General features: G+C 39.6%; 1 protein-coding gene and 1 pseudogene across 1 annotated transcript in view; both read left to right on the forward strand.

Annotated features, from left to right (window-relative positions):
- The window catches only part of LOC128579594 (leucine-rich repeat-containing protein 37B-like), a 48557-nt gene that overhangs the window by 15332 nt on the left and 8569 nt on the right, over positions 1-24656 (forward strand). Inside the window, exons 8-14 of the mRNA XM_053581592.1 lie at positions 1413-1484; positions 5782-5853; positions 6514-6594; positions 17138-17209; positions 17933-18007; positions 22328-22446; positions 24287-24436. Coding sequence (XP_053437567.1) covers positions 1413-1484; positions 5782-5853; positions 6514-6594; positions 17138-17209; positions 17933-18007; positions 22328-22446; positions 24287-24436 — 641 coding nt within the window. The remainder of the gene's footprint in view (positions 1-1412; positions 1485-5781; positions 5854-6513; positions 6595-17137; positions 17210-17932; positions 18008-22327; positions 22447-24286; positions 24437-24656) is intronic.
- Positions 9960-10578, forward strand: LOC128579597 (calcineurin subunit B type 1-like; annotated as a pseudogene).

The following is a 24656-nucleotide window of genomic DNA, read 5'->3' on the forward strand; positions in this document are numbered from 1 at the left end:
AAAAAAAAAACATTTTTTAAATGGGAGGAAAAGCCTACTGACTTCACTTGTAACCTGACATAGGTCCATGTGGTGCTTTAATAATAACATTGTGGGGCTCCGTGCCTGTAGCTCAAGTGGCTAAGGCGCCAGACACATACACCAGAGCTGGCAGGTTCAAATCTAGCCTGGGCCTGCCAAACAACAATGACAACTACAACCAAAAAATAACTGGGAGTTGTGGCGGGCACCTGTAGTCCCAGCTACTTGGGAGACTGAGGCAAGAGAATCTCTTAAGCCCAGGAGTTGGAGGTTGCTCTGAGCTGTGACGCCACAGCACTCTACCCAGGATGACAGCTTGAGGCTCTGTCTCAAAAAAAGCAACAACAAAAAAAAAAAATTGGGGGGAAAGAGATGAGGAAATGGCAGTTCTGCTGGTCTTGATTAGAACCAGTGTTGGGTTCTAACAGGGATTTTGTGATCTAGAGAGTAGGCATTAAATATACAATTTGGTGGGGATAGTGGGTAGGGGTGTGTGTGTGTGTGTAGAGATTTGGACACAAAAAGGAAAATGTGAAAAAGGTTTGAATGAAAACAAAGCAGATGTTGCCACCTTGAAATTAAATAAGAATTAGTGTATTCAATTGGCACCATTACCCAGGTTTCCTCCACAGATAGGAGTTAGTCCTATATGGCAAATAGTTTGCATTTTTATTTAGAAATAACCTCTTCCTTTACACTGTTGGTGGGACTGCAAACTAATTCTACCTCTTTGGAAAGAAGTATGGAGAATCCTCAAAGAACTCAAATTAGATCTCCCATTTGATTCCTCAATCCCACTATTAGTCATGTATCCAGAAGAAAAAAATTCATTCTATCATAAAGACATTTGTACTACGTTGTTTATCGCAGCTCAATTTACAATTGGCAAAATGTGGAAACAACCTAAATGCCACCAACCCAGGAATGGATATACCAAACTGTGGCATATGTATACCATGGAATACTATTCAGCCATTAAAAAAGATGGGGACATTACATCTTTTGTATTAATCTGGATGGAATTGAAACACATTCTTCTTAGTAAAGTATCACAGAGTGGAGAAGCAAGAATCCAATGTACTCAATACTAACATGAGGCCAGTAGATAATCTGATACATTCCCACATAAGAGAAAAACTCAAATCAATTCAAGGTCTGGGAAGGGGAAAGAGGGAGCAGGGAGAGGGGAAGGAGGAGGATGGAGGTGCTCCCACTCAATGGGCCCAATGTTCGAGTGTATGGCACACTTCTTGGGGGCAGTACACAATTATAAGAGGAACTCTACCTAACTAATGCAAACATTGTAACCTATTTCTTTGTGCCCTCAGATTAACCCGAAACAATAATAAAATCTTAAAAAAGAAATAACAAATAACCTTATCCTTTTTCAGAATTCTCAGTGAAAATCATTTGACCGAATTACATAAAGATTCATTTGAAGGCCTGCTATCCCTCCAGTATTTGTAAGTTAGTTAGTTAATCATATTTATTTATGAGCTTTTAGTGATATGATCTGTAAAGTGAATAAGGGGTTCAAATTAGATAATCTCTAAAACTTTTCATCAATAAAATGCTGCAGTTCTCTAAATCCGTGTAGAGTTTTAGCCTGTCTCTAGCCCATCTCTGTGCATTTTTAGTTTTAAAAATCATATAGATAAAATACGGATAGAAAAAAACTTTGCTTATAAGGAAAAAGTGGTAATAACATCTGAGCAATTATTGACACCCATTGACCCTTGTTTTATAAGTTTTATATATCATCTGCTTATATTTATATTTAGTCTACACCCCATAGAGCAAATCTAATCCACAGTCTGTTTTTATTTAAAGCCTGTAAGTTAAGAATGCTTTTTACATTTTGAAAGGGTCTGTAAAAGAAAAAGAAAGACAAGAATATGCAACAGAGACCATATGTGACCTACAAAGCCTGAAATATTACTATTTAGCCTTCAGGAAAAGGCTAAATTTGGGTGGCGCCTGTGGCTCAAAGGAGTAGAGTGCCAGCCCTAGGTGCTGGAGGTGTGGGTTCAAACCCAGCCCCGGAGAAAAAAATGCAAAAAAAAATAAAAAGAAAAAGAAAGAAAGGAAAAGGATTTGAAAAAGTTGGTTTAGTAGCATGAGAAGAATTAAACTTTAAGTTGTTGCTCAAAGGAAAGGAAAGGAAAATATAGACCATCTACACTAGTTTGAATGCCATTAATCCAGAATTTTTTGATAATTTATTCTGAATTAAATTAACATTTAACTATTAAATAAGCAGATGAATTATAAAGAATAAATATATTTAAAAATATAAAATATTACAGAATATTAAATATTTAATATAAGAACATTATATTAAAATCATATAGATATGATTTAATTTAATCATATAGTAAATATATATATTTAAGAGAATAGGCTGGCAGTGAGGATTTCATAGCAGAAATTACTATATTCTTATTGAAAATAGTTGTTTAAGGACAGGTGCAGTGGCTCCCACCTGTAATCCTAGCACTCTGGGAGTCCAGGGTAGGAGGATCCCTTAAGCTCATGTGTTCGAGTGCAGCCTAATTGAGAGTGAGACCCTGTATCTACTAAAAATTAGAAAAATTATCCAAACATTATGGTGGGTGCTCATAGTCCCAGCTACTCGGGAGGCTGAGGTAGGAGGATAGCTTGGAGCTCAGGTGTCTGAGGTTGCTGTGAGCTAGGCTGACACCATGGCACTCTGGCCTGATGCAACAGAATGAGACTTTGCCTCAAAAAGAAAAAAAAAGTTGTTTAAATTATGGTTAAATGGTATAGCTAGAAATGTTTACAATGAATAAGCATATTACCAATGCTCCTAATTCTTCCCAAATTACAAAATGAAAATTTCTCCTGCCTTATTGCCAAGGAGGGAATACTTGCATAGTATTTATTTCTAAAGATTAATGATGTACACACTAATTTTTTTTTTTTTTTTTTTTTTTTTTTGTAGAGACAGAGTCTCACTGTACCGCCCTCGGGTGGAGTGCCGTGGCGTCACACGGCTCAAAGCAAAATCTAACTTTGGGCTTACGCGCTTCTCTTGCCTCAGCCTCCCGAGCAGCTGAGACTGCAGGCGTCCGCCACAACGCCCAGCTATTTTTTCTTTTTGTTGCAGTTTGGCCGGGGCCAGGTTTGAACCCGCCAATAAATACTTGCATAGTATTTATTTCTAAGAAGATACTATATCCCTTGCTATGAAAGTCTGAGTTTTATCCTTTTCCCACGGCAAAGAAGTGTGGTCAAGAAGTGTGTACATCGGGCGGCGCCTGTGGCTCAGTGAGTAGGGCGCCGGCCCCATATGCCAAGGGTGGCGGGTTCAAACCTGGCCCCGGCCAAACTGCAACAAAAAGAAAAAATAGCCGGGCGTTGTGGCGGGCGCCTGTAGTCCCAGCTGCTCAGGAGGCTGAGGCAAGAGAATCGCGGAAGCCCAAGAGTTAGAGGTTGCTTTGAGCCGTGTGACGCCACGGCACTAAACCCGAGGGCGGTACAGTGAGACTCTGTCTCTACAAAAAAAAAAAAAAAAATTAGTGTGTACATCATTAATCTTTATTAAGCTCACTAATGTTGCTCTTTAGCAAATAGATTCTTCTTTCAAATGTAGAAGACTTAAGGGAAGTAGGTACATGACACTAAAAATAGTCCTTTGAATGATCTAACCTTCTAGGCCTTAAAGGCATGACCACTTTGGTACTGGTCTTCTTAGGCACGTCTGCCACATTTCGGAAAAAAAGTAAATGACGTAATTGCTCAATGGAGTAGGCCCTTCCTTACTTCCACAATGAAATATGCATATTTTGTAAGCTAATCTTTCATGTTAGGATATATTCTCATTCATTTAAAAAATGCCAACCAATTAAAAAAACAAAGAGAATATGCCAACCACTTTGCCTAATATTAGAGTCAGAGAGATGAGTAAGACAGGATTCCTACCCTTCTAAGAACTTAACATTTCACAGGGGAAACAAACATGTAAGCATCAACCATAACGCCACAAGCACTAAGAGGATGACAAAGGGCTGGTTGCAAAGGCCCAGAAGAAGGATACAAAGTAATAAAATTGCATTTCTTTTAAAATAGTTTTTTTTCTTCTTCTCCTCGTTCTCGGCTTTTCACTCATTTTATAAATACAGTAGAACCTCCATGGTTGACCATCTCCATAATTTTACCTCATTTTCACAGACCAGACATGCGCCACATGTGCTCAGTGGAAGTTCCTTATGCCGACCACCACTGTATGTTGCCTGGTTTGTTATAGTCCAGTAAGTGATCAGCTTAGAGAGGTTCTACTGTATTCTCATGTGTCAATTTTAAACACAGTGGGCTTGCAGATGAGCAAGACCTAATCCCTGCTTTCAAGGAGTTTATACTTAAAAGAAATGGGAGCAAAAATAACTACATTGAAAAGAAGACATAGCTATGGGCACTAAGAGGGACAAACTGCTTCTGGAGCACAGAAGGAGGAGAAAAGACTTGAGTTTGGATCAGAGAAGATGTTCCTAGAGCAATGCTGCTAGAACAGGATCTATCAGAAGGACATCAGATATCCTTAGACAGATTTCCTGGGACAGATTTGGGGGGAAATAGTCTAAACTTGGAAAAGGGAAATGGGAGAAAGGCAAAATACAGCAAAGTATTTGAGGAATGCTTTGAGTACCTGTAGAGTGCAAGGAGAGAGAGTAGAAGACTGGAGCCAGACTTTCCAGGGCTTTGAATGCCAAGCAAAAGCCATCACAGGGAACCATGCTATACCACCATGCTTTACGCCCATCTTAAGTCTGCACCACAAGCACTTGGAGGTCTTGTTAGGCCTTGGTTATGGACTACAACTCCACAGCTACTGATTCAGTCAGTTTAGAGTAAGGCCAAGGATTTGCATCTTTCATAAATTCCTATATGCTGGTCTTTGAGAATCACTTCTGGAGAGTTCATCTGGTCAATTGTGTGCAGGATAGTTTAGAACAATGGTTCTCAACCTTCCTCATGCCGCGGCCCTTTAATACACAGTTCCTGTGGGTCGCGACCCACAGGTTGAAAACCACTGGTTTAGAAGGAAGAGATACCAGTCAGAACAGAGTGACAACAGCCAGGTGAAGAGCGAGGGATAAACTGGAGTCAAGAGAAATAGTCAACTATAGTTAAGGGGTGTTTTCAAATAAAAATCCAGTTCCGTGTTGCCTTTTGGTACGTCCCATCACTGTACCACCGAAAAAACTGCTTTCATGGAATATTAAGGCAATATAAAACCAAAATGAATTTCTATTAATATGGTATAATTCTGAATTAGTTCAAAGTTATGTATTAATTAGAAGGGTAACTTCCTTTCAAAGGATGTGAAGGGATAGCTTTTATCTCTTTTGGTATTGAACTAGCTTAGAAAAACAGAATTAAACCAGAAAGGTGTAAAATGTGAGGTTATTCCTTTTCATATTAGAAATTATATAGAAAAATAAAAACTTGAAGCTTCTAATCTAGAATTTGATGAGGCTACAAAAGGTTGTTTAATCAAGTCTCCTGCTGCCCAGGGAAAGATTACATCCAAAATCTTTTAAGATCTACAGTTGCATATTTTATTGGTGAAAATCATGAAATACAGGGAGCATTAGGAGGCTATGAAAGTTCAAATACAAGTCCAAAAGTTTAGAATGTAGACAAAAGCTACATATTCATTATTATCATTCTAAACTCTACTAGTTGTTCCTACTAATTTCGTATCGAATCAAGGCAATGTCTTCCTTTCACTTTTTCTAGAGATTTATCCTGCAATAAAATCCAATTTATTGAAAGACGTACCTTTGAATCACTACCATTTCTGCAGTATGTGTAAGTTACAAATAGAACTTCATTACATTTGGAACTTTTATTAAGCTTATAAACCCTCTGCTATTCATTTTGAAATATGATTAAAATTTTACTAGTAGAAAGTTACTAAAATTATATAGCAAATTCATTTAATCTCTAGCAAAGATTAGTGTGAGAATTATTACACAGATCAGAGGGGATCATAATAGAACAATGGTCTCAACTAGTGGGATTTTGTACCCAGACGACATTTGGCAATGCCTGGAGACATTTTCAGTTGTCACAACTGTGGGTATGTTACTGACACCTGGTGGGCAGAAGCCAGGAATGTTGTTGACCTACAATGTACAGGACAAATCCCCCAAAGAATTATACAGCTAATATATCAACAGCACTGAAGTTGCAAAACTCTGTCGTAGAGAAATAAAGATCTCTTAACACAAGTATTGGCTGAGCATTCACTGGTTTGTATCTACACATTGCATGTATAGTAAATATGAAAGTATAAATCATGAGCCAATATCTTCTTCAGCAAAATTTCCTTCATGTACGGAGAAAGTACTGAGGTTATGTTTTGTCATATATAAGTTAGAATCACTGCCAAATGATAAATGCTCTGAAAGAATATCTTTTATTCTTTATCGGCTTATGTCTTTCCTTTTTCTTGTTGTTTTTTTGTAGAAATCTTGGTTGCAATTTAATCACTGAACTGAGCTTCGGAACGTTTCAGGCGTGGCATGGAATGCAATTTTTACACAAGGTGTAAGTTAAATAGATGAACACATAAAAAGCTATGTGTAAAAGCATCATTCAGTTATCAGTTAACTAGGTATAAGCTCATTATGAACTCTGAATAGCATATCTTAAGATCTATCCAATTTTTCTGTTTTAATTTTTTTTAAAGTTATATTTATATTTCAGAGAAAGGATCCATCCATTTTTTTCAGGTGAGGAAACTAAGGGACAAAGGGGCCAGGAGACTTGTGTAACTTCCATATGACATGCTCTGCTTTCCCTAGAAATGATCTTTGGTATGGGTGATAAAAGATGTCAAGCAAGTAATGCTCAAATTAGCATTGTCTTGGGAGCCCTAGCAATGCTGCTTTGATATGTGAATTATCCTTGAAATCCTACGTTTGAATATAACTTTGATTCCTACTCATGTACAGTTTCTAACCGCTGAAATGTATACAGCATACAGCCACAAAGAAGGAAGCGTAACACAAAGTCCTCCAGGGTGCAAAAGGGGAAGGATGTTTTCTCGGCGTCAGTTTCTTTTAGTTTTCTATTTATTTATTTATTTTTTTTTGGTAGAGACAGAGTCTTACTTTATTGCCCTCGGTAGAGTGCTGTGGCGTCACACTGCTCACAGCAACCTCCAACTCCTGAGTTTAGGTGATTGTCTTGCCTCAGCCTCCCAAGTACCTGAGTCGACAGGCCCACGCCACAACGCCTGGCTCTTTATTTTTGTTGCAGTTTGGCCGGGGCTGGGTTTGAACCCGCCACCCTTGGTGTATGAGGCCCGTGCCCTATGCACTGAGCCACTGGTGCCACCCAGAGTCAGTTTCTTTTAAATGGTAAACCAGGGTGGCACCTGTGGCTCAAAAGAGTAGGGCGCCGGCCCCATATGCTGGAGGTGGCGGGTTCAAACCCAGCCCCCGGCCAAAAAAATAATAATAATAATAAATAAATGGTAAAGCAGAAAGAATTCCAGAAAATCTGCCATAGGGCACTTCTCTCCCTGTCACACCAAACCTTATTTTTTCTTAAAAATACATACCTATGAAGAATGATCTGTGGGCATCTTTGCACTGTGGGGGAAAATGGTGTTCATGTTAAGCTATAGTGCAAAAAATGTTCAGAAAGAAAATACATTACTTTAGCCTAATTCCACATACTTGCTTTCCTGACAACCCTTCAACAAGTAATGTAGAGGGGCCAGGCACAGTAGCTCACAACTGTAGTCCTCGCACTCTAGGAGGCTGAGGCAGGTGGATTTCTTGAGCTCAGGAGTCCGAGACTAGCTTGAGCAAGAATGAGACCCTTTCTCCAAAAAAGAAAAAAATAGCAAGGTGTTGTGGTGGACACCTGTAGTCCCAGCTACTTGGGAGGCTGAGGAAAGAGGATCACTTGAGACCAAGTATTTGAGGTTGCTATGAGCTGTCTTGCTATGGCACTCTACAAAGGGCAACAAAGCAAGACTTTGTCTCAAAAAAAAAAAAAAAACTATGTAGGTTTTATTTTCTTTCAGCTCAGAATTCAATAATTTCTCTGTGACACAAGCAGATCATGGTAGGTATATATGATCTATGGCCTGAAGGAAATTTTAGACTCAAGGTGAAGATCCTCTTCTAAACTTGACTTTGGAAAAGACTGTCCACCTGTCTTGAGGTTTGGAAGTCTAATTTCACGCCATTCATTTTGGGTTAGAGGAAGGGGTTTAGGGTGTGTGTGGAACTGATTAACAGTTTCTACAGAGGCTGGTCTTATAGGGACCTCTTCTCTTCCCTTGTTAATTTACTGATGCCTTGATAGAGGAAGAACACAAGGGTCTGTTTTTCTTTTGCCCTCACACCAAAGAACCAGATTCATTAGATCCCTCCACCAAGAGATTTAGATGGCATCAGTACGAATGTATTGAACTCACCACCTTCACTGAACATTGTCAACAGAAGAGAAGGCAAACTCTGTAAAATAATTTGAAGAGGTCTATTCTAAGAACTGAATTTGAGGACCATGGCCTGGACCCATGCCCAAGAAACCTTGAGCAAGTGGACTCACTGTGACTGGATTAGTTTGCTTCTATTCAATTCAGGGAGACAGGAATTGCATGTAAAGTCATAAATCAATACAAGGCAGGGTGTAAGTTGGTTTGGCCTAAAAAGGTGGGATATCTGAAAATGGAGGTTTACAGGTTATAGGTGGGTTTTAAAACTCTTTGATTTGTAATTGGTTAAAGAAATGGAGCTTTGTCTAAAGCAGGCGTCCTCAAACTTTTAAACAGGAGGCCAATTCACTGTCCCTCAGACCGTTGGAGGGCCAGACTATAGTACAAAAAAAAAAAAAAACTATGAACAAATTCCTATGCACACTGCACAAATTTTATTTTGAAGTAAAAATACAAAACAGGAACAAATACAATCACATGGCCTCATGTGGCCCGCGGGCTCGCAGTTTGAGGACCCTGGGGCTAAAGGCTTGTGATCCTTTAAGTTAAGGACATCTGTTAATTAGAGACAACACATCTGACAGATACCTAGACTCCAGTGAACTGTTAAGTAAGCAGAGGACCAACAGGTTTGTCTTCTATAGCCTCAGGCCTGTTAATGAGTCTCCCAGAAGGGAGGGGGCTTGATGAGGCATTTCTGACTTCCCCTCTTAGGGTTAGCAACTCAGCCCTTTGGCCAAGAGGGGGGTCCAATTAGTCAGCTGGAGGGGGGAGCCTTAAGATTTTATTTTTAGTTATTATTATCATTTTTTTTGAGACAGAATCTTACTTTGTCGCCCCTTGGTAGAGTGCTGTGGTGTCATCTCATCTCCGCTTACACCTTTCACTGGCAACGAATAGAACAAAGTAAGAGTTTGACCATCGATGCTGCCTCTGGCGGATCTTGGCCAAAAGGGGAGTTGTGAACTAAAATAAAATCTTACAAACCACAGCTCCTTAGAAGGCCTCACCTGCCGCAGCCGAGCCAGCTTGCAGGTTCCGGATGAACGGAGCTCCCGGAAGCCCCGCCCCCGCCGCCGGCCGCGCGCGCCCCCACCTCCGCCCAGCGCGCTGCTGCGCTCGGCCCTCCCCTCCCTCTCCCGCCCTCCGCCTTTGTCGCGCCTGAGGTTGCGGGTCAGCAAGAGCCTCCAGCGTGAGCGTGCGGCTGCAGCCCCGGGCCACCCAGCCCTCTGCCCCTCTTTTCTGCCTGTCTGCCTCTCCTCCCTGTCGCCGTCTCTTCCTCCCGCGCTCTCGTCTGTGAATCTCGACCTTAATTTCTTCCACCCCACCCTGCCCGGTCCCTCGCGTGCCCAATCACCAGGCCGAGTGGGCCCTGCAACGCCTCCTCCCCTCCCCAAACGCCACCCCCTCCCCGCAGGTGACACGGGGCCGCAGCTGGGCCTCCTTGGCCTGGAGCCCGTCTCAGCGCTGACACTTCTCCACTCCAGCGAGCCTCCGACCCGCCGAGCAAAATGGGAAATGAGGCAAGTCATCCTTTGGAAATGTGCTCAAACTTTGGTGCAGATGAAATTAAAACGTTAGGAAAAAGATTTAAGAAGCTTGATTTGGACAGTTTTGGTTCTTTGAGTGTGGAAGAGTTCATATCTCTGCCTGAGTTACAACAGAATTCTTTAGTACAGTGAGTAATAGATAGATTCGACACAGATGGGAATGGAGAAGTAGATTTCAAAGAATTTATCGAGGGAGTCTCTCAGTTCAGTGTCAAAGGAGATAAGGAGCAGAAGTTAAGGTTTGCTTTTCCTATCTATGACATGGATAAGGATGGCTAGATTTCCAATGGGGAACTCTTCCAGGTGTTGAAGATGATGGTGGGGAGCAATCTGAAAGATACACAGTTACAGCAAATCGTAGACAAAACCATAATAAATGCAGATAAGGATGGAGATGGAAGAATATCCTTTGAAGAATTCTGTGCTGTTGTAGGTGGCCTAGACATCCACAAAAAGATGGTGGTAGATGTGTGGCTCTTTTTAAAGAGTACCACACAACACTTCTGCTTTCTTATCCATCTCTGAAGATCTGCTCAAGATGCCCAGCAATGCTCTCTGTGTATTCAAATGGAAGCATTTTTCTCTCTGAAGCCACGTTTTCCAACATGAGCCTCATGAAGCCAACCAAGTGTTATTGAACTCTTACTCTCTGAATAACTCAGTGTAGCACTTTAAAGTCTGAAGAACAGCAACATGAAAAGAGCATATCAGTGTGGTGGAGAAAGGGAAAGGGTTGGGTTTTTAATTTATTTTTCTTCATGTTTTATAACAAAGTATATATACATATGTAAATATTTATATGTGATATATGTAGCTTTCTATGTATGTAGTAGGTTGGCTTTAATATACTTTGATTCAGAAACAAAATAGAGTAAAAGTGTCAAGCAGAACATAAAACATCCTTACTTTTATTTCACACAGTTTTTTTTTGTTTGTTTATGTTTTTATTTCACACAGTTTTATATATAGATAGGAGATTGTACAATTTGAGCCCGGTGTTAGGCCAGCTGTTTTCCTTTTCCTGTGCTTTCTCCTTTGAGAGATTGACAAAGCATTTGTTAATGTCTTATTATTTACCTTAATTACATTTTTGTAACAAAGGAGTCTGTAACTTTATTTATACTTAAGAATATATTTCCAGGGACTACGTCTCACTGCTGAGCAGCTTTTAATATGCCTCTCCTTGAGGAGAAAGTATAGTTCAGCGCTACTGCCGAGAGCTAGTTCTTGTGTGCACGTGATAACTGCACAGTGCTTATGGCTGCTTCATTCTGTTACTTTACAACTAGGAGCCATTGCATTTATTGAATGTCCCTGAGTAAGTGTAAGTTACCAGTTGTGATTTTATACATAAAGGCCAGAAGCTAGCTTAGGCAGTCATGATTTATTATATGCATTACTTACTGAAGAATACCTGAAATAATCGTGTAACTGCTTTGGATATCCATCTGTTTCAGTAAATGGATAATTTGTCATTAAACTTGTGTTTGAACCATGAATTTCCCTTTATGTTTCAAAAGACTTGCAGCAAATAAAAACTGGGAACATTTAATGTGCATATATGTACTAAACACCCATATATATTTGTGATTAAAATGGGAGAAATCTTGCTAATTATATGTCACAGAAGAGCAAAATTCTATTCAAATTTGTACCTCTCTTTACTGTAAGGCATAGAGAATGCATAATGGTTTTCCTTGATTTGCCCATATAATTGGTAATGGGTAATAACTTAATAGATGTGTGTGATATAAAAGTAGTATATCCTGTTCTACCACTTGATGTTATCCCTTCCCTTTTCTGCAAAGGTACTATTGGCTGAAAGAAAAACATTTTGGTTAGCTTTGTATGACAGTATTTCCTGATATAGTTATTCTATAAAAATTGGTTTTATAATCATGAGTGGAAAAGGGCAGGTTGAACGAGTTGACTGAATCTTTTTTTTTTTTTTTTGGTAGAGATAGAGTCTCACTTTATCACCCTGGTAGAGTGCCGTGGCGTCACATAGCTCACAGCAACCTCCAACTCCTGGGCTTAAGCGATTCTTTTGCCTCAGCCTCCCAAGTAGCTGGGACTATAGGCACCCAACACAATGCCTGGCTATATTTTTTTGTTATTGCAGGGGCCAGGTTTGAACCCGCCACCCTCGCCATATGGGGCGGGCGCCCTACCAGCTGAGGCACAGGCGCCGCCCAGAGGTGACTGAATCTTAAGCTGAGTGCACCTCCTGCCTTGGCTGTTCCTTCAACTGAGTGCTGCACATCATGGGCTCTGCCTGTGAGAGAAAAATCCGGGTGCTTGGTGTCCCTGCATGACATGGAATTTTGCATGTAGATCAATTTAAAATATACCTCTTGTTTACATAATTTGCATAATTTTAAAAGACAATGTTGCCAAACTTTTGAAATGTTAATATTCAAACTGAAAATCTCCACTTCATGTAACATCTTCCTCTGCTTTATAATCCCAGCCAGTGGTTTAATCTGTTCCAGTGTCAACTGCCATGTGCTCTGCTTCAAGGGGGAACCTAGTTTTTTGTGAATTTTTTGTACGTTAGTATTTGTTACAAATAATTTAGCAAATGCTTTCTATTTCTCTTGCTTGTGCATATCTTGGCTGGCGTTACAGAAAAATAGTGCAGACATTATTTCCTTACTGGGGAATGGGTTTGTTTCCTTTTCTTTCTTTCTTGTTTTAGTTTGTGTGTGGGTTGGGTAGGGGAGGGCTGGTTTATGTTGAATGTTTAGTTTTTCTTCTGCATGGTACATCATGTTGTGGGATCTTTAGAAAAGTTCATACTGTATGAATAAGAAAACAAAATATTTGAAACTTGAAAAAAAAAATCTTAAGCCACCACGCCTGGTTTAAGTATTTTATTTTGGTTCACAATTTCTCCCTTTGGCCAAGATCTGTGCCCCCAAACCCACCCCCCGGCTTATGATTTTATTTTGGTTCACAATTCTTCCCTTTTGGCCAAGATCCACCAGAGGCACCATTGATGGCCAGACTCTTATTTTGTCCCATCCCGAGAGCAAGACTGGATGTTCGGGCCAGGTTTGTTAGAAGGGAAGGGTGACTCACCTGGGCAGTGCAAAAGTCTGTGCTCAGGGGCAGTTAGAGAACTCTTTCAAATACAGGGGTGTAGGGTAGCTGGTAGGCAAATTCTACAACTTGCCAAGAATGTTAGGGTCCTTTGGTGTGAATTTCTGAGGGGGTGTGGGTAACTAGACCCTTTGTGTCTTTGTCTTAGGAGGAAAGGAGGAGGAGGAGGGTGAAGGGTTTGTGTGTGGCTATGTTAGGCTCCAACAGCTGGGATGGTATGGCCCCTGCCCTGGTTCCATCTAGGCCCTTGGTGGGACCCTCATGGCCAAGAGAACTGAAGAGCCAAAAGGACTTACATCCATGAAGTGTTTTAGGCCAGATGGGACTGGAGGTGGACAGGTACTCATGGAGGCTTTTAAACCTTCTAGACAACATGAAGGTAAAAATCAAAATGTTAAAGGCAAGGCTACAAAATTAATTGATCTGTGTTGTGCTACTATATTTTGAGGTTTAGTTGCAGGCTTGTAACAAAAAGGCCAAGGAATTTAGAAACTTAATCACTTAAGCTAAGGAATTTAGAGACTTTTGTTGTGTCACCTTATTTTAGTCTCTTTAGTGATTTGTCCTAAGGTGGCTAATAAATTTCCTGTTACATCTCTTTTTGTATAAACCCCATCCTGAGGACAATTATGCTCAGGATGGATGTTTGGACCACATGGCCCAAAAAGGCAAAGTTTCTCATTTAGTATTTGTTTAGGCTTCTGTGTACCTATCCTTGATCTTGATCTACTTTAATCTATAGAACTAAACGTTTTCCCTATGTCTTTGAACATATTTCAAATAGTTGAATTAAATTCTTGTCTAGTAAGCCCAATATCTTGACTTCCTCAGGGACAGTATCTACTGATTGCCAACCCCCACACCCACCCCTGTGCATGGTTTCTTTGTGTCCCTTATAAATTGTGTTGAAAATTGGATATTTTAAATAATACTACGTATAATGTAACAATTCTAGAAATCAGATCCCTGCCACCAGGGTTTGGTGTGTACTGCTGCTTATTATAGTAGTTATTAATTTATTTAGTAACTTTTTGGAACTAATTTGGTAAAGGCTTGTATTTGTTGTCATGTGTGGCCACTGAAATCTCTACTAGGTTAGGTTAGTCTGCTGATGAATGAACAGAGATTTCCTTAAAAGTCTAGAACCAGTAAGTCTCCGAGATTTTCCCAAGGGGCTTGTGTGCATGTTAGGGCGTACCTTCAGCACTCAGCAAGATGGTTTTATAGCTCTGCCTTAGCTTTCATTTCCTGCTTTGTGCAGAACCTCAGAATCAGACATGGATGAGAGGTTAGGGACTTCTCTGATGTTTCCTGAAAAGGCTCACAGTCCTAAATATGTATATGACCTTCCAGATTTCAAGGAATATGACTCATGGTCTTCCAGTTTAACAAGGAAATGTTGGAGTATTTCAGAGTTCCTATGGATATCTCATTCCTAGGCCTTTTCTATTAAGTTTCGTTAGTTTGTTTGTTTGTTTTTGAGGCAGAGCCTCAAGCTGTCACCCTGGGTAGAGTGCTGTGGCATCACAGCTCACAGCAACCTCCAACTGCTGGGCCCAAGCGATTCTCTTGCCTCAGCCTCCCAAGTAGCTGGGACTACAGGCGCCCGCCACAACGCCCAGCTATTTTTTGGTTGTAGTTGTCATTCTTGTTTAGCAGGCCCGGGCTGGATTTGAACCCGCCATCTCTGGTGTATGTGGCTGGTGCCTTAGCCGCTTGAGCTGCAGGTTCCAAGCCATCTATTGGTAAAAGGTGCCAACTTTTACCCATCGCCTCATGTAGCTGCCATGTTAAGACACTTCTTATAATTGTCTTCCACAAACACCCTTTTAGGTCAAATAGAAGCAAGCCTTTGCAGGAAGGTCTTCCATGTAACAAACAGGTCAAATAATGACAGTTTATTGGAATTGTGGCTTTGAAAGAGCTCTGGCTCCATTTTGCTCCCTCCTTTTGGTACTAGAGATGTGGGCTAATTTTTGTTGTTGTTGTTGAGTCTCACTTTATTGTCCTTGGTAGAGTACTGTGGCGTCACACAGCTCACAGCAACCTCCAGCTCCTGGGCTTAGGCGATTCTCATGCCTCAGCCTCCCAAGTAGCTGGGACTACAGGCGCCCACCACAATGCCCAGTTGTTTTTTTGTTGCAATTTGGCTGGGGCTGGGTTTGAACCCGTCACCCTCGGTATCTGGGGCTGGTGCCCTGCCCACTGAGCCACAGGTGCCACCCAGATGTGTGCTATTTTTAAGGCTACTACTGAGCTGGGAGCAAAAGATGGTCTAGGGTAAGCTAAAACAACACAAATCTCATTGTTTTTACTGAAATTTAGCCATTTTTCCTGAATAAACACTCCTTGGGTTGCTGCATTGTGACTTTGATTAAATTTCTAGAGTTCTGAAAACATTGATTCTGGACATTTTGGCCATATTTTTGTTGTTGTTGTTGTTGTTGTTTTCATGAAGGGATGAATTTTCAGATGTCTTTACTCCACCATTTTCACTGCTGTCACCTACAACATGGTTTTCTTCCCTTTTTTTTTTTGAGACAGAGTCTCACTTTGTTACCCTCAGTAGAGTTCTCTGGCGTCATTGGTCACAGCAACCTCTCGGGCTCAAGCGATTCTCTTGTCTCAGACAAGAGTACTTGCCTCCCGAGTAGCTGGGACTACAGGTGCCCACCACAACGCCAAGCTCTTTTTTTTTTTTAGAGGCAGGGTCTTGCTCTGGCTGAAGCTGGTCTTGAACCTGTGAACCTGTGAGCTCAAGCAATCCACACACCTTGGCCTCCCATAGTGCTAGGATTACAGGTGTGAGCAACCACGCCCAGCCTACAATATGGTTTTAAATCTCTAAAGTCTCCATGGCCATGGGCTAATTAAATATTTAATCACGGGAAGTGATTGGGAAAAGGAGTAGAAAGAGAAATGTCATTCTCAAGAGGTTCTCCCAGATGAATAGATGAAGTTTAGAAAGGTATTTTATATTTAGTTGCCACAGAATTAAGGTTAAAGTAACAGCTATTTTAAACCTTTTTTCTTCAGAGAAGATAAACACAGGCTTTGCAATCAGAACTAACTTTAAATTTCAGCTTTGCTTCTAACTAGCTTAGTGGTCTAGGACAAATTATATAAACTCTCTGTGCCTCGGTTTCCTCATTTATAAAAGATAATATTTACCACGTAAGCTTATTCTGAGGACTAAATGTAAAATGCTGATCACAAACGACCGGCAGCCCAATAGATATTAGCTATATAATTGTTATTTTTATAATGTTCTGCAGAAGTACACTAATAATTGTTGAGTAGAGTTAACCTAAAGGCAGATTTTCTTTTCTCTCTCGCTATTTCTCTCTTTTGCTTTGTTTGTTTGCTTTTAAGAATGGAAAAAAAAATCTGTTCCAGCATTTTGGAATACAAATTTGCATCAAAATTAATTTATTCATTTTACTGATATTTAAATAAAATGATTTTTTCAACAAACATTGATTAAATATCTAGTAATTTTCAGGCACCATGCCAGGCACAGGTATGACAATGTCACTAAGTTGTGGTCCCCACTCTCGAGGGGCTGACAGTCCAGGAGACTGACGAGTGCCCAGGTGATTACAAGCACAGTAACAAAGGCTGTGATGTGAGTGCAAGTGTGTGACAAGAATTCCCTTCTCTCAGATTTATCCCTTTTTCTTTAGCTCTAAAGCCAAGGATTTGGTCCATTTTTTTCTTAATCAGATAAATTAAACCACGGATTTAAAAAAATTTTCAAAAGATGAAAGACAAACACCTCAGATTATGGAGGGTAACTGGCATAATAAACCTGGGTTGTTCCCAAAGGAAAAGTGCTTGGCAGAGTCTTAGGATGATTTAAGAGAAAAACAGAAAATGTTTTTATTTTTTTACCTACAAGTTTCATACTAAAAAACGACTATAAACTCTTTGTGGAGTTACATGTACATTGAAATACAGGTATTTTTAATTCAATTGCATTTTTCAGAATTCTCAATCGTAATCCTCTGACAACTGTTGAAGATTCATATCTTTATAAATTGCCAGCATTAAAATATCTGTAAGTATTGCGGTCATCTCATGAATCATGAGATTATTTCTGCTGTTATTTTTTATTTTAATCAAAGATTAAGTATGTTGAATTTAGGCTAAAAAGTCATAATTTAAACTTTAACTGGTTATTAAAAAAAGGTTATTGGCAAAGAAAAGAGATTAAGAATGGATGTGTAATGAATGGGCAAGACAGCCAGCAGGGAAAGAGAACAGTAGTATTGAGGAATGTATATAAATATAATATATATAGATGTATGTAGGAATATCATTTATCCCAGAAAGCAAAAAAGAATAGATGCTTCTATTTTAAAAATAAAAAATAAAGGGCTGTGCCTGTGGCTCAAAGGAGTGGGCGCCAGCCCCATATGCCGGAGGTGGCGGGTTCGAACCCAGCCCAGCCAAAAACTGCAAAAAAAAAAACACCTCCCCCCTAAAAAAAAAAAAAAAAAGAAGTAATCCTGAGAGGTGAATCCAATAAGAAAATGGGAAGATAAATGTTAAAAAGTGTATACATTCCATTATTCGATGTCATTAATTTGATGCTGCAAATGAAGATAATTACATTTCTTCAGTAAAAGCTCTGTAATCATCTTCTATGACAAACTCTTGAGCTGGCTTGTTTTATATAGAAACAAAAATTGAAGTGCTGACATGTCCTTGAAATATGTTTTTAAGTACAGAATTTTTCTATTGGGGTTAATATCTTGACTCTTCGGACTTTCTCCTTCAGAGACATGGGAACAACACAAGCCCCACTTACAACAGTCGAGAACATCCTCATGACAACTCTTGAGTTGGAAAAACTGTAAGTTATTTTTTTCTTAGCTTTATTTTCACTTAGTACGTTTTTTAGGTTTATATTTTCTTAAGTCAGTTTTTGTGAGGTATAATTTTTATGCAGTAAAATTCACTCTTTTTAGGTGCACCAACCAATGAATTTTCACAAATGTATAATTATGTAACCACCATCACATTCTCCAAATAGAATGTTTCTGGTGCCCTAAAAAAAGCCTCTCATGTTCCTCTGCAGTCGGTCCCCTCCTCCCACCATCAGCCCCTGGTGATTTACATCTGATTTACATCCCCATAGTTTTGCCTTTTCCCGACTGTCTTAGAAATGAAATCAGATGTAGTATGTAACCTTTTGTGTGAAGCTTCTTTCACTTAGCATAATTGTTTTGATATTATATTACTATTCTTGTTGTATCTGTCAGTGCAGTTCTCTCCTCATTCACAGCTTCAACCAAGCACAGATGGTAGATATTTGGTGTGGGGTGGGCGGGTGGGGGAGAGAATAAACTATAAAAAATAATATGTGTTAAAATGCAGTATAGCAACAATGTACATGACCTTTACACTGTATTACATAATATTCTAAGAGTAATCTAGAGATGATTTCAAGTATACTAGTGATTATATGCAAATATTATAGCATTCACAGATTTTGGTATCTGCAGAGTCCTGGAACCAGTTCCCCACAGACAGCAAGGGACAGTGTCGTATGGCTATATCAGCTTATCCTTTCACCAATTTATGAACAATTGGGTTGTTTTCATTTTTTTGGCAATTATGAAAACTGCTAAGAACACTCATACTCATGTCTTTGTGTGAACATACGTTTTCATTTCTTTCAGGTAAGTACCTAGGGTGGGACTACTGTATCACATCCTAAGTATATATTTAACTTTTTAAGAAACTGCTAACTTCTTTCCTAAAGCGGCTGTACTATTTTGTATTCCCACCAGCAATGTGAAAGTTGCAGTTGCTACAGGTATTCAGCGGATCCTTATTTCAGTTTTCTTGAAAAATCTACTAGTAGATGTATAGTGGAATCTCATTGTGGTTTTAATTTGCATTTCTGTAATAGTTAATGCTGTTGAATATCTATTCATGTGTAAATATCTTCTGTACTGAATTATCTGTTCAAATCCGATCCTGTAGTTTAATTGATATTTATCTTCTTGTTCAGTTTTAAGAGTACTTTTTATACTCTAGATACAAGTCTTTCAGGTATGTGTTTAGTAACTATCTTTTCTCTTTTCTCAGGTTGTGGTTTGTCTTTTCATTCTTTTTAAATTTTATGTATGTGTGTATGTATGTATGTATGTATTTATTTATTTATTTTTTGAGACAGGAGTCTCACACTGTCACCCTGGGTTGATTGCCATGGTGTTATAAATCATAGCAACCTCAAACTCCTGGGCTCAAAACCAGAAAACTGAAATATAAGGATCTGCTGATCCTCTTGCCTCAGCCTCCCAAGTAGCTTTGTACCCACCACCATACCCACCTACTTTTTCCACTTTTAGTAAAGACGGGATCTTGCTCTTGCCCAAGCTGGTTTTAAACTCCTGAGCTCAAGCGATCCACTCACCTTGTCCTCCCAGAGTGCTAGGATTACAGGCGTGAGCCACTGTGCCTGGCCTGTCTTTTCATGCTGTTAAAAGTATTTGAGCCCAGGTTTTGTAATTTGTAATTTGAGGTTACAGCACAGGTTTTGTAATTTGTAATTTGAGGTTACGGCAAGCTATAAAGATGCCACCACACACTAGCCTGTGTGAGTGAGACCCTGTCTCAAAAAGAAAAATAAAGGAAGAAAAGGAAAGAAAACCGTAGGTGTTGTTTAGTTTCCAAATATTTGGCGATTTTTCAGATCTTTCTGTTGGTTTCTAATTTAATTTCATTATGATCAGAGAACACATATTGAATAACTTGAATTCTTTTGAATTTATTCAAATTTGTTTTATGGCCCAGAATATTGTTGCATAGCTCATTGATGCTCTATTCATGTTTTATTTTGTTTCTCCTTGTGTTTCATTTTGGGAAGTTTTAAGTTTTTGAAATAACGATTTTAATGTCCTTGCCTGCTCATTCTATCCATGTAGGTTCTGAGTTGGTTCTTATTGATTGCTTTGTTTCTTTACTATGGGTCATATTTTCTTGCTTCTTTTCATGTTTGGTAATTTTCTATTGGATCTTGGTACGTGTTGCCCCATGGATCATGAGATTGTCCTATCTAGCTTATGCTAACAGGCAGTCTTCCTAATCTTGAGCAACATCTAATTATTTTTTGATACTTTTGGGTGGTTCTTTTCCTAGCCTCAAGTAGTTTCCTCATACACGTGTACCAATCAGTACTTTGCTGAACACTCAAGAGCTCCCTCTGTGTGTCTCCTGAGTTCATGTTCTGTGTGCCTCTTTTCTCTCTAGTACTCTGCTTTGAGACTTCTAGCCACCTTGGTTGTCCCAGACTCTCAGCTCCATTTCCTTAATCAAAGAGTCCACCAGTTTCCTTTCCTAGCACCATGACCTGGAAACTCTCTCAAAGAAGTAAGCTAGGGCAGCCACGGGGCTCACTTCATTTATTTCACATCTTACAGAGATCACTGTCCTTCATTGCCTGATGTCCAGTGTCTTTAAAACTGTTGTTTTGTTTCTTTTATCTGGTATTTTGGTTGTTTCTGGCCAGGGGTGCAATGTCCCTGTTATTACATCTTGGCCAGAATCTAATAATAATCTTTAAATCTGTTTTGTTTTGATCCAGGATCCGATCAGAGATCAGGCATTGCTCGTTATGTCTCTGTTTCCTTTAGTCTAAAACATTTGTCTACTTTTTCTTGGTCTTTCATGCATTGAAGAGTCTAACAGGGTTGTTTTGTAAATTCTCCCACAATCCGGATTTGTCTATTTCCTCATGATTAGATTCAGGTAAAACATTTTGAGGAAGAATACTATTAATAAATAGACGATGTGTTCTTCCTACCTCATGACTTCAGATGGCCCATAATGCTAAGTTTGATCACTTGATTACAAAGTGATATCTTCTAGAGCTCTCAATTATGAAGTTATTTTTTCCATTGTTAATTAATATGTGTAAATACATTTGATCTTAGACAAAAGTCCAAGAAGAAACAATAATAAGTATAAATAATCTCCGGGGTGATGCTTTGAGATCAGTGAAAATCCTGCTTTCAAAACATGTTTTTACCCAACTGTGCATCAGTGAGGCAAGAGAATCGCTTAAGCCCAGAAGTTGGAGGTTGCTGTGATCTGTGATGCCATGGCACTCTACCCAGGGCGACAGCTTGAGGCTCTGTCTTAAAAAACAAACAAACCAACCAACTGTGTATCAGTGATAATCACTATCCAAATCCATTATTATTGTGTTTGCAAAATGACACTTTTCTAATTACATCATTCCTTCTACATAGCTGGCATTATTCTATTAATATTAAAGAAGAGCTGGCCCTCTTTCCCTTTTGTGAATTCATGGATTCTTCTGTGAATTCATGGATTCTTCTTTATAGTAATTATGTTGTACCTGATTATCATCATTATTATTTTGAAGGCTGAAATTGTCCACATTTGGCCAATGAAATCTTCATTATTCTTCAACCCTATAAAGTGGTTTAAACTAAGCTATCATTTATGCCCACAGTAATTTCTAATATTTACCGCTCCCAACAGTAATTGAGAAAGGAATTCTAGAAGTTTGGGGCCTCCAGACTCTTCTTAGAAGTCTGCCTCCTGTGTCCTCTCAACCCAAAGTGAGACAGATTTTCTTCTTCTGTCTTCTATGGGAGAAGATAATTTCTGAATGAAACTACAAATCAGTGTCACCCAATTCTAATTCCTTTTTTAAAAATTTATTATTTTAAGAGATGAGGTCTTGCTATCTTGCCTAGGCTGGTCTCAAAGTTCTGGCCTCAAGCAATCCTCCCACCTTACTCTCCTGAGTGGCTGCAACCACAATGCCCAGCTAATTAAAAAAAAAGTTTTGTAGGGGCAGGGTCTTGCTATGTTGCCCAGGCTGGTCTCAAACCCTAGCACCAAGCAATCCTCCTGCTTTAGCCTCCCCTGTAGCTGGAATTACAGGTGAAAGCTACCATACCTGGCACCTCTAATCTCTATCACGTTTACTCTAGGCATACCATAACCACTGCCATGTTCACCCATCTCTCTGTCTCCTTTCCTTTGGGCTTTCTGGTTCCTACCCAACAACTGACCAGGCCATATGCCTCAAGAACTCTTTTTGCATAGCCCTGCGGTAGTTTCAACCTCCCTCTTCTACCAACTGAAGTCATCCCTTTACCATTAATTTAATTCTCTGCGTTTCCATTTATAGGATCTTACCTAGCCATATGGCCTGCTGCCTCTGCCAATTTAAAAATAATATTGAGGTTGTCTGCAAGACAGTGAAGCTACATTGTGATGCATGTATAGGAAACAGCACAGAAGATTGTTGTGAGTTTAAATTGCTTAATGATAAATTGTTTTAATTTTTATTTTGTTTTTTAAGTTTTTAATTTGAGAATTTTTAAGCTAATGATGAAATTGCTTTATTCTTGTTTATTCGTTCAGAGTTAAACTCCCTGTATTTCTGAACTACTCCCTGGCTGAAAGTCAGGTTCTCAATTATTATTACATAATTTAATAATGTAACTGTTCCACATCCATAAAGGACAGAGAGGAAGGAACGGAAGGGGGAGAGTATAACATTAGCGGCCACATACTCTGTACTGTGTCTCTGCTTGGTGTTTTGCCCCCCACCAATAACTTGTCTCTACAGCTCCTCAAAGTTTGTAACTGGTTTTATATCCATTACGTCTCAAGAGCTCTTTGCCTTATAGGACAGGTATAGATCGGGTTTTGGTTCGTTTATTTTTACAAAGAGTATAAGTGATATTTGGAGCCTGAGAGTTTCCAGTTGCATGAGCAGAAATTGCTACCTGGCCCTTCTAAAGAAACAGAGGGCTTTTCCATTCTTAGACTCTCCAACTCTGAACTTGCTCTAAATCTAAAGCATTTATATCCACAGAACAAACACTCGGGTGCTTTTTTAAGTGTTTTTCTCATATTACGTTTATTAGCACTAACTTCATCAAAATGTGACTGCTTTCATGTCCAGACAATTTGAATACAGATCTCTACCCGTGATACTAAAGTTGCGTACTTTCCAAAACAATTTTTCACATATTATATTATATTGTATTCGTCTCTTCTCTCCTGAAAGTAGGCAGAACAAACATTTTTAATCTTGTTTTACAGATGAGGAAAAACAAGATCAGAGGCGTTAAGTGCTATAGCCTATTCTCAGGCCTTCTATCCCCAAATTTGGGTTCTCCATAGTCCATGTTCCTCATTTCTCATGATGCTTACCTACTCCTCTGACCTTTAACCACTACCACAGAAACTTTTAATTCTGGACAGGAACCCAGCTACACGATGGTACACTTGTTTTTCATGCAGTTAGAAGCTTTGGATGGTTCCACAAGTAAAGCTGGGAATTATAGACATGAAACGAAAGCAAAGTGGGCATCTGACAAAAGTTGCTTTTTCCTTTCTGCATTTTAGGAAGTCAAGTAATGTTTATCTAAAATTGTTGTTACTCCTTAGATTCATTGAACATGCCACATAAGCATGTAATCTGGAAATTAAAAACCTCTTAACCTCCATCCCAGATCCCAGCCCAAATTGAGGAAAGAACCAGAATCTACCTAGTGTTTTTTCTGTGCAGAACCTCCTATTATCCAGGCTAGGATACATGAGAGCAGGGGCCAAGAAGAGGAACTGGTGGGGAGATGACAAGGCCATGTCCAGATAAGGATGTCTTAGCAATAGGATTGGGGCCTCCACATTAGCATCTCTTCTCTTGGTCCCCTTAGGGAACTGTCTTTCATCAGAGTCATCTACAAGCATGCCCCCTCTGCATCTGAGGCAGGACAGTCTGGGCTGCAGAAGGGCTGGTTCAGCCAGGAGCAGGGAGCAAGGGTCTCCCATCTTGGGCATTTACTGAGTGCTGGGCAAGTGGATTTGAGGGACCAGTGGAATAACCCCAAGTAGAGTAACTGTATGTCACATTATGGAATGTTCTGAGTAGGTAGCCACTTTTCCCAAAGATATTTTTCTCCTTTTATTATTCCATTGTATAGGTTTAAACTGGGGTTTCTTTTTTTCCTCTCTAAGTGGCACTCTTCTGTTTGCTGACTCCTAATTTCTTTGACTGGGTTATATGGCTGTGGATTGGCAAAAAGCTATGCCATCAGCCTTCCATCGTCAAAAGCAGTCTCTTCTTTTTTGACAGTTGAAGAAGCAAGTGTAGGAAATGCGGAAGGAGCGCTCATGAAGGTATTACAGGCTCGGAAGAAGCACACGAGCACCGAGCTGACCATTGAGCCAGAGGTATCCGCAAATAAAAATGGCGTCAGCTTGTCAGGCTTCACGAGTGACCAGATGGACTTCAATGATGAAAGCGATGTCATTAGTGCACTTAATTACATATTGCCTTATTTCTCAGAGGGAAATCTAGAAGATGTAGAATCAACATTATTACCATTCATTAAACTGCTTTTCTCAAATGTGCAGGAAGGAGAGAAGCCCCTAAGTCATATGAAAAACAATACAAAGGCTCAGCCTCTTGAATCTGGACCCAGCAATTCAGCTTACAAAAATAA

The sequence above is a fragment of the Nycticebus coucang genome, unplaced genomic scaffold (assembly GCF_027406575.1).
Source record: "Nycticebus coucang isolate mNycCou1 unplaced genomic scaffold, mNycCou1.pri scaffold_79, whole genome shotgun sequence".
Lineage (NCBI taxonomy): Eukaryota > Metazoa > Chordata > Mammalia > Primates > Lorisidae > Nycticebus > Nycticebus coucang.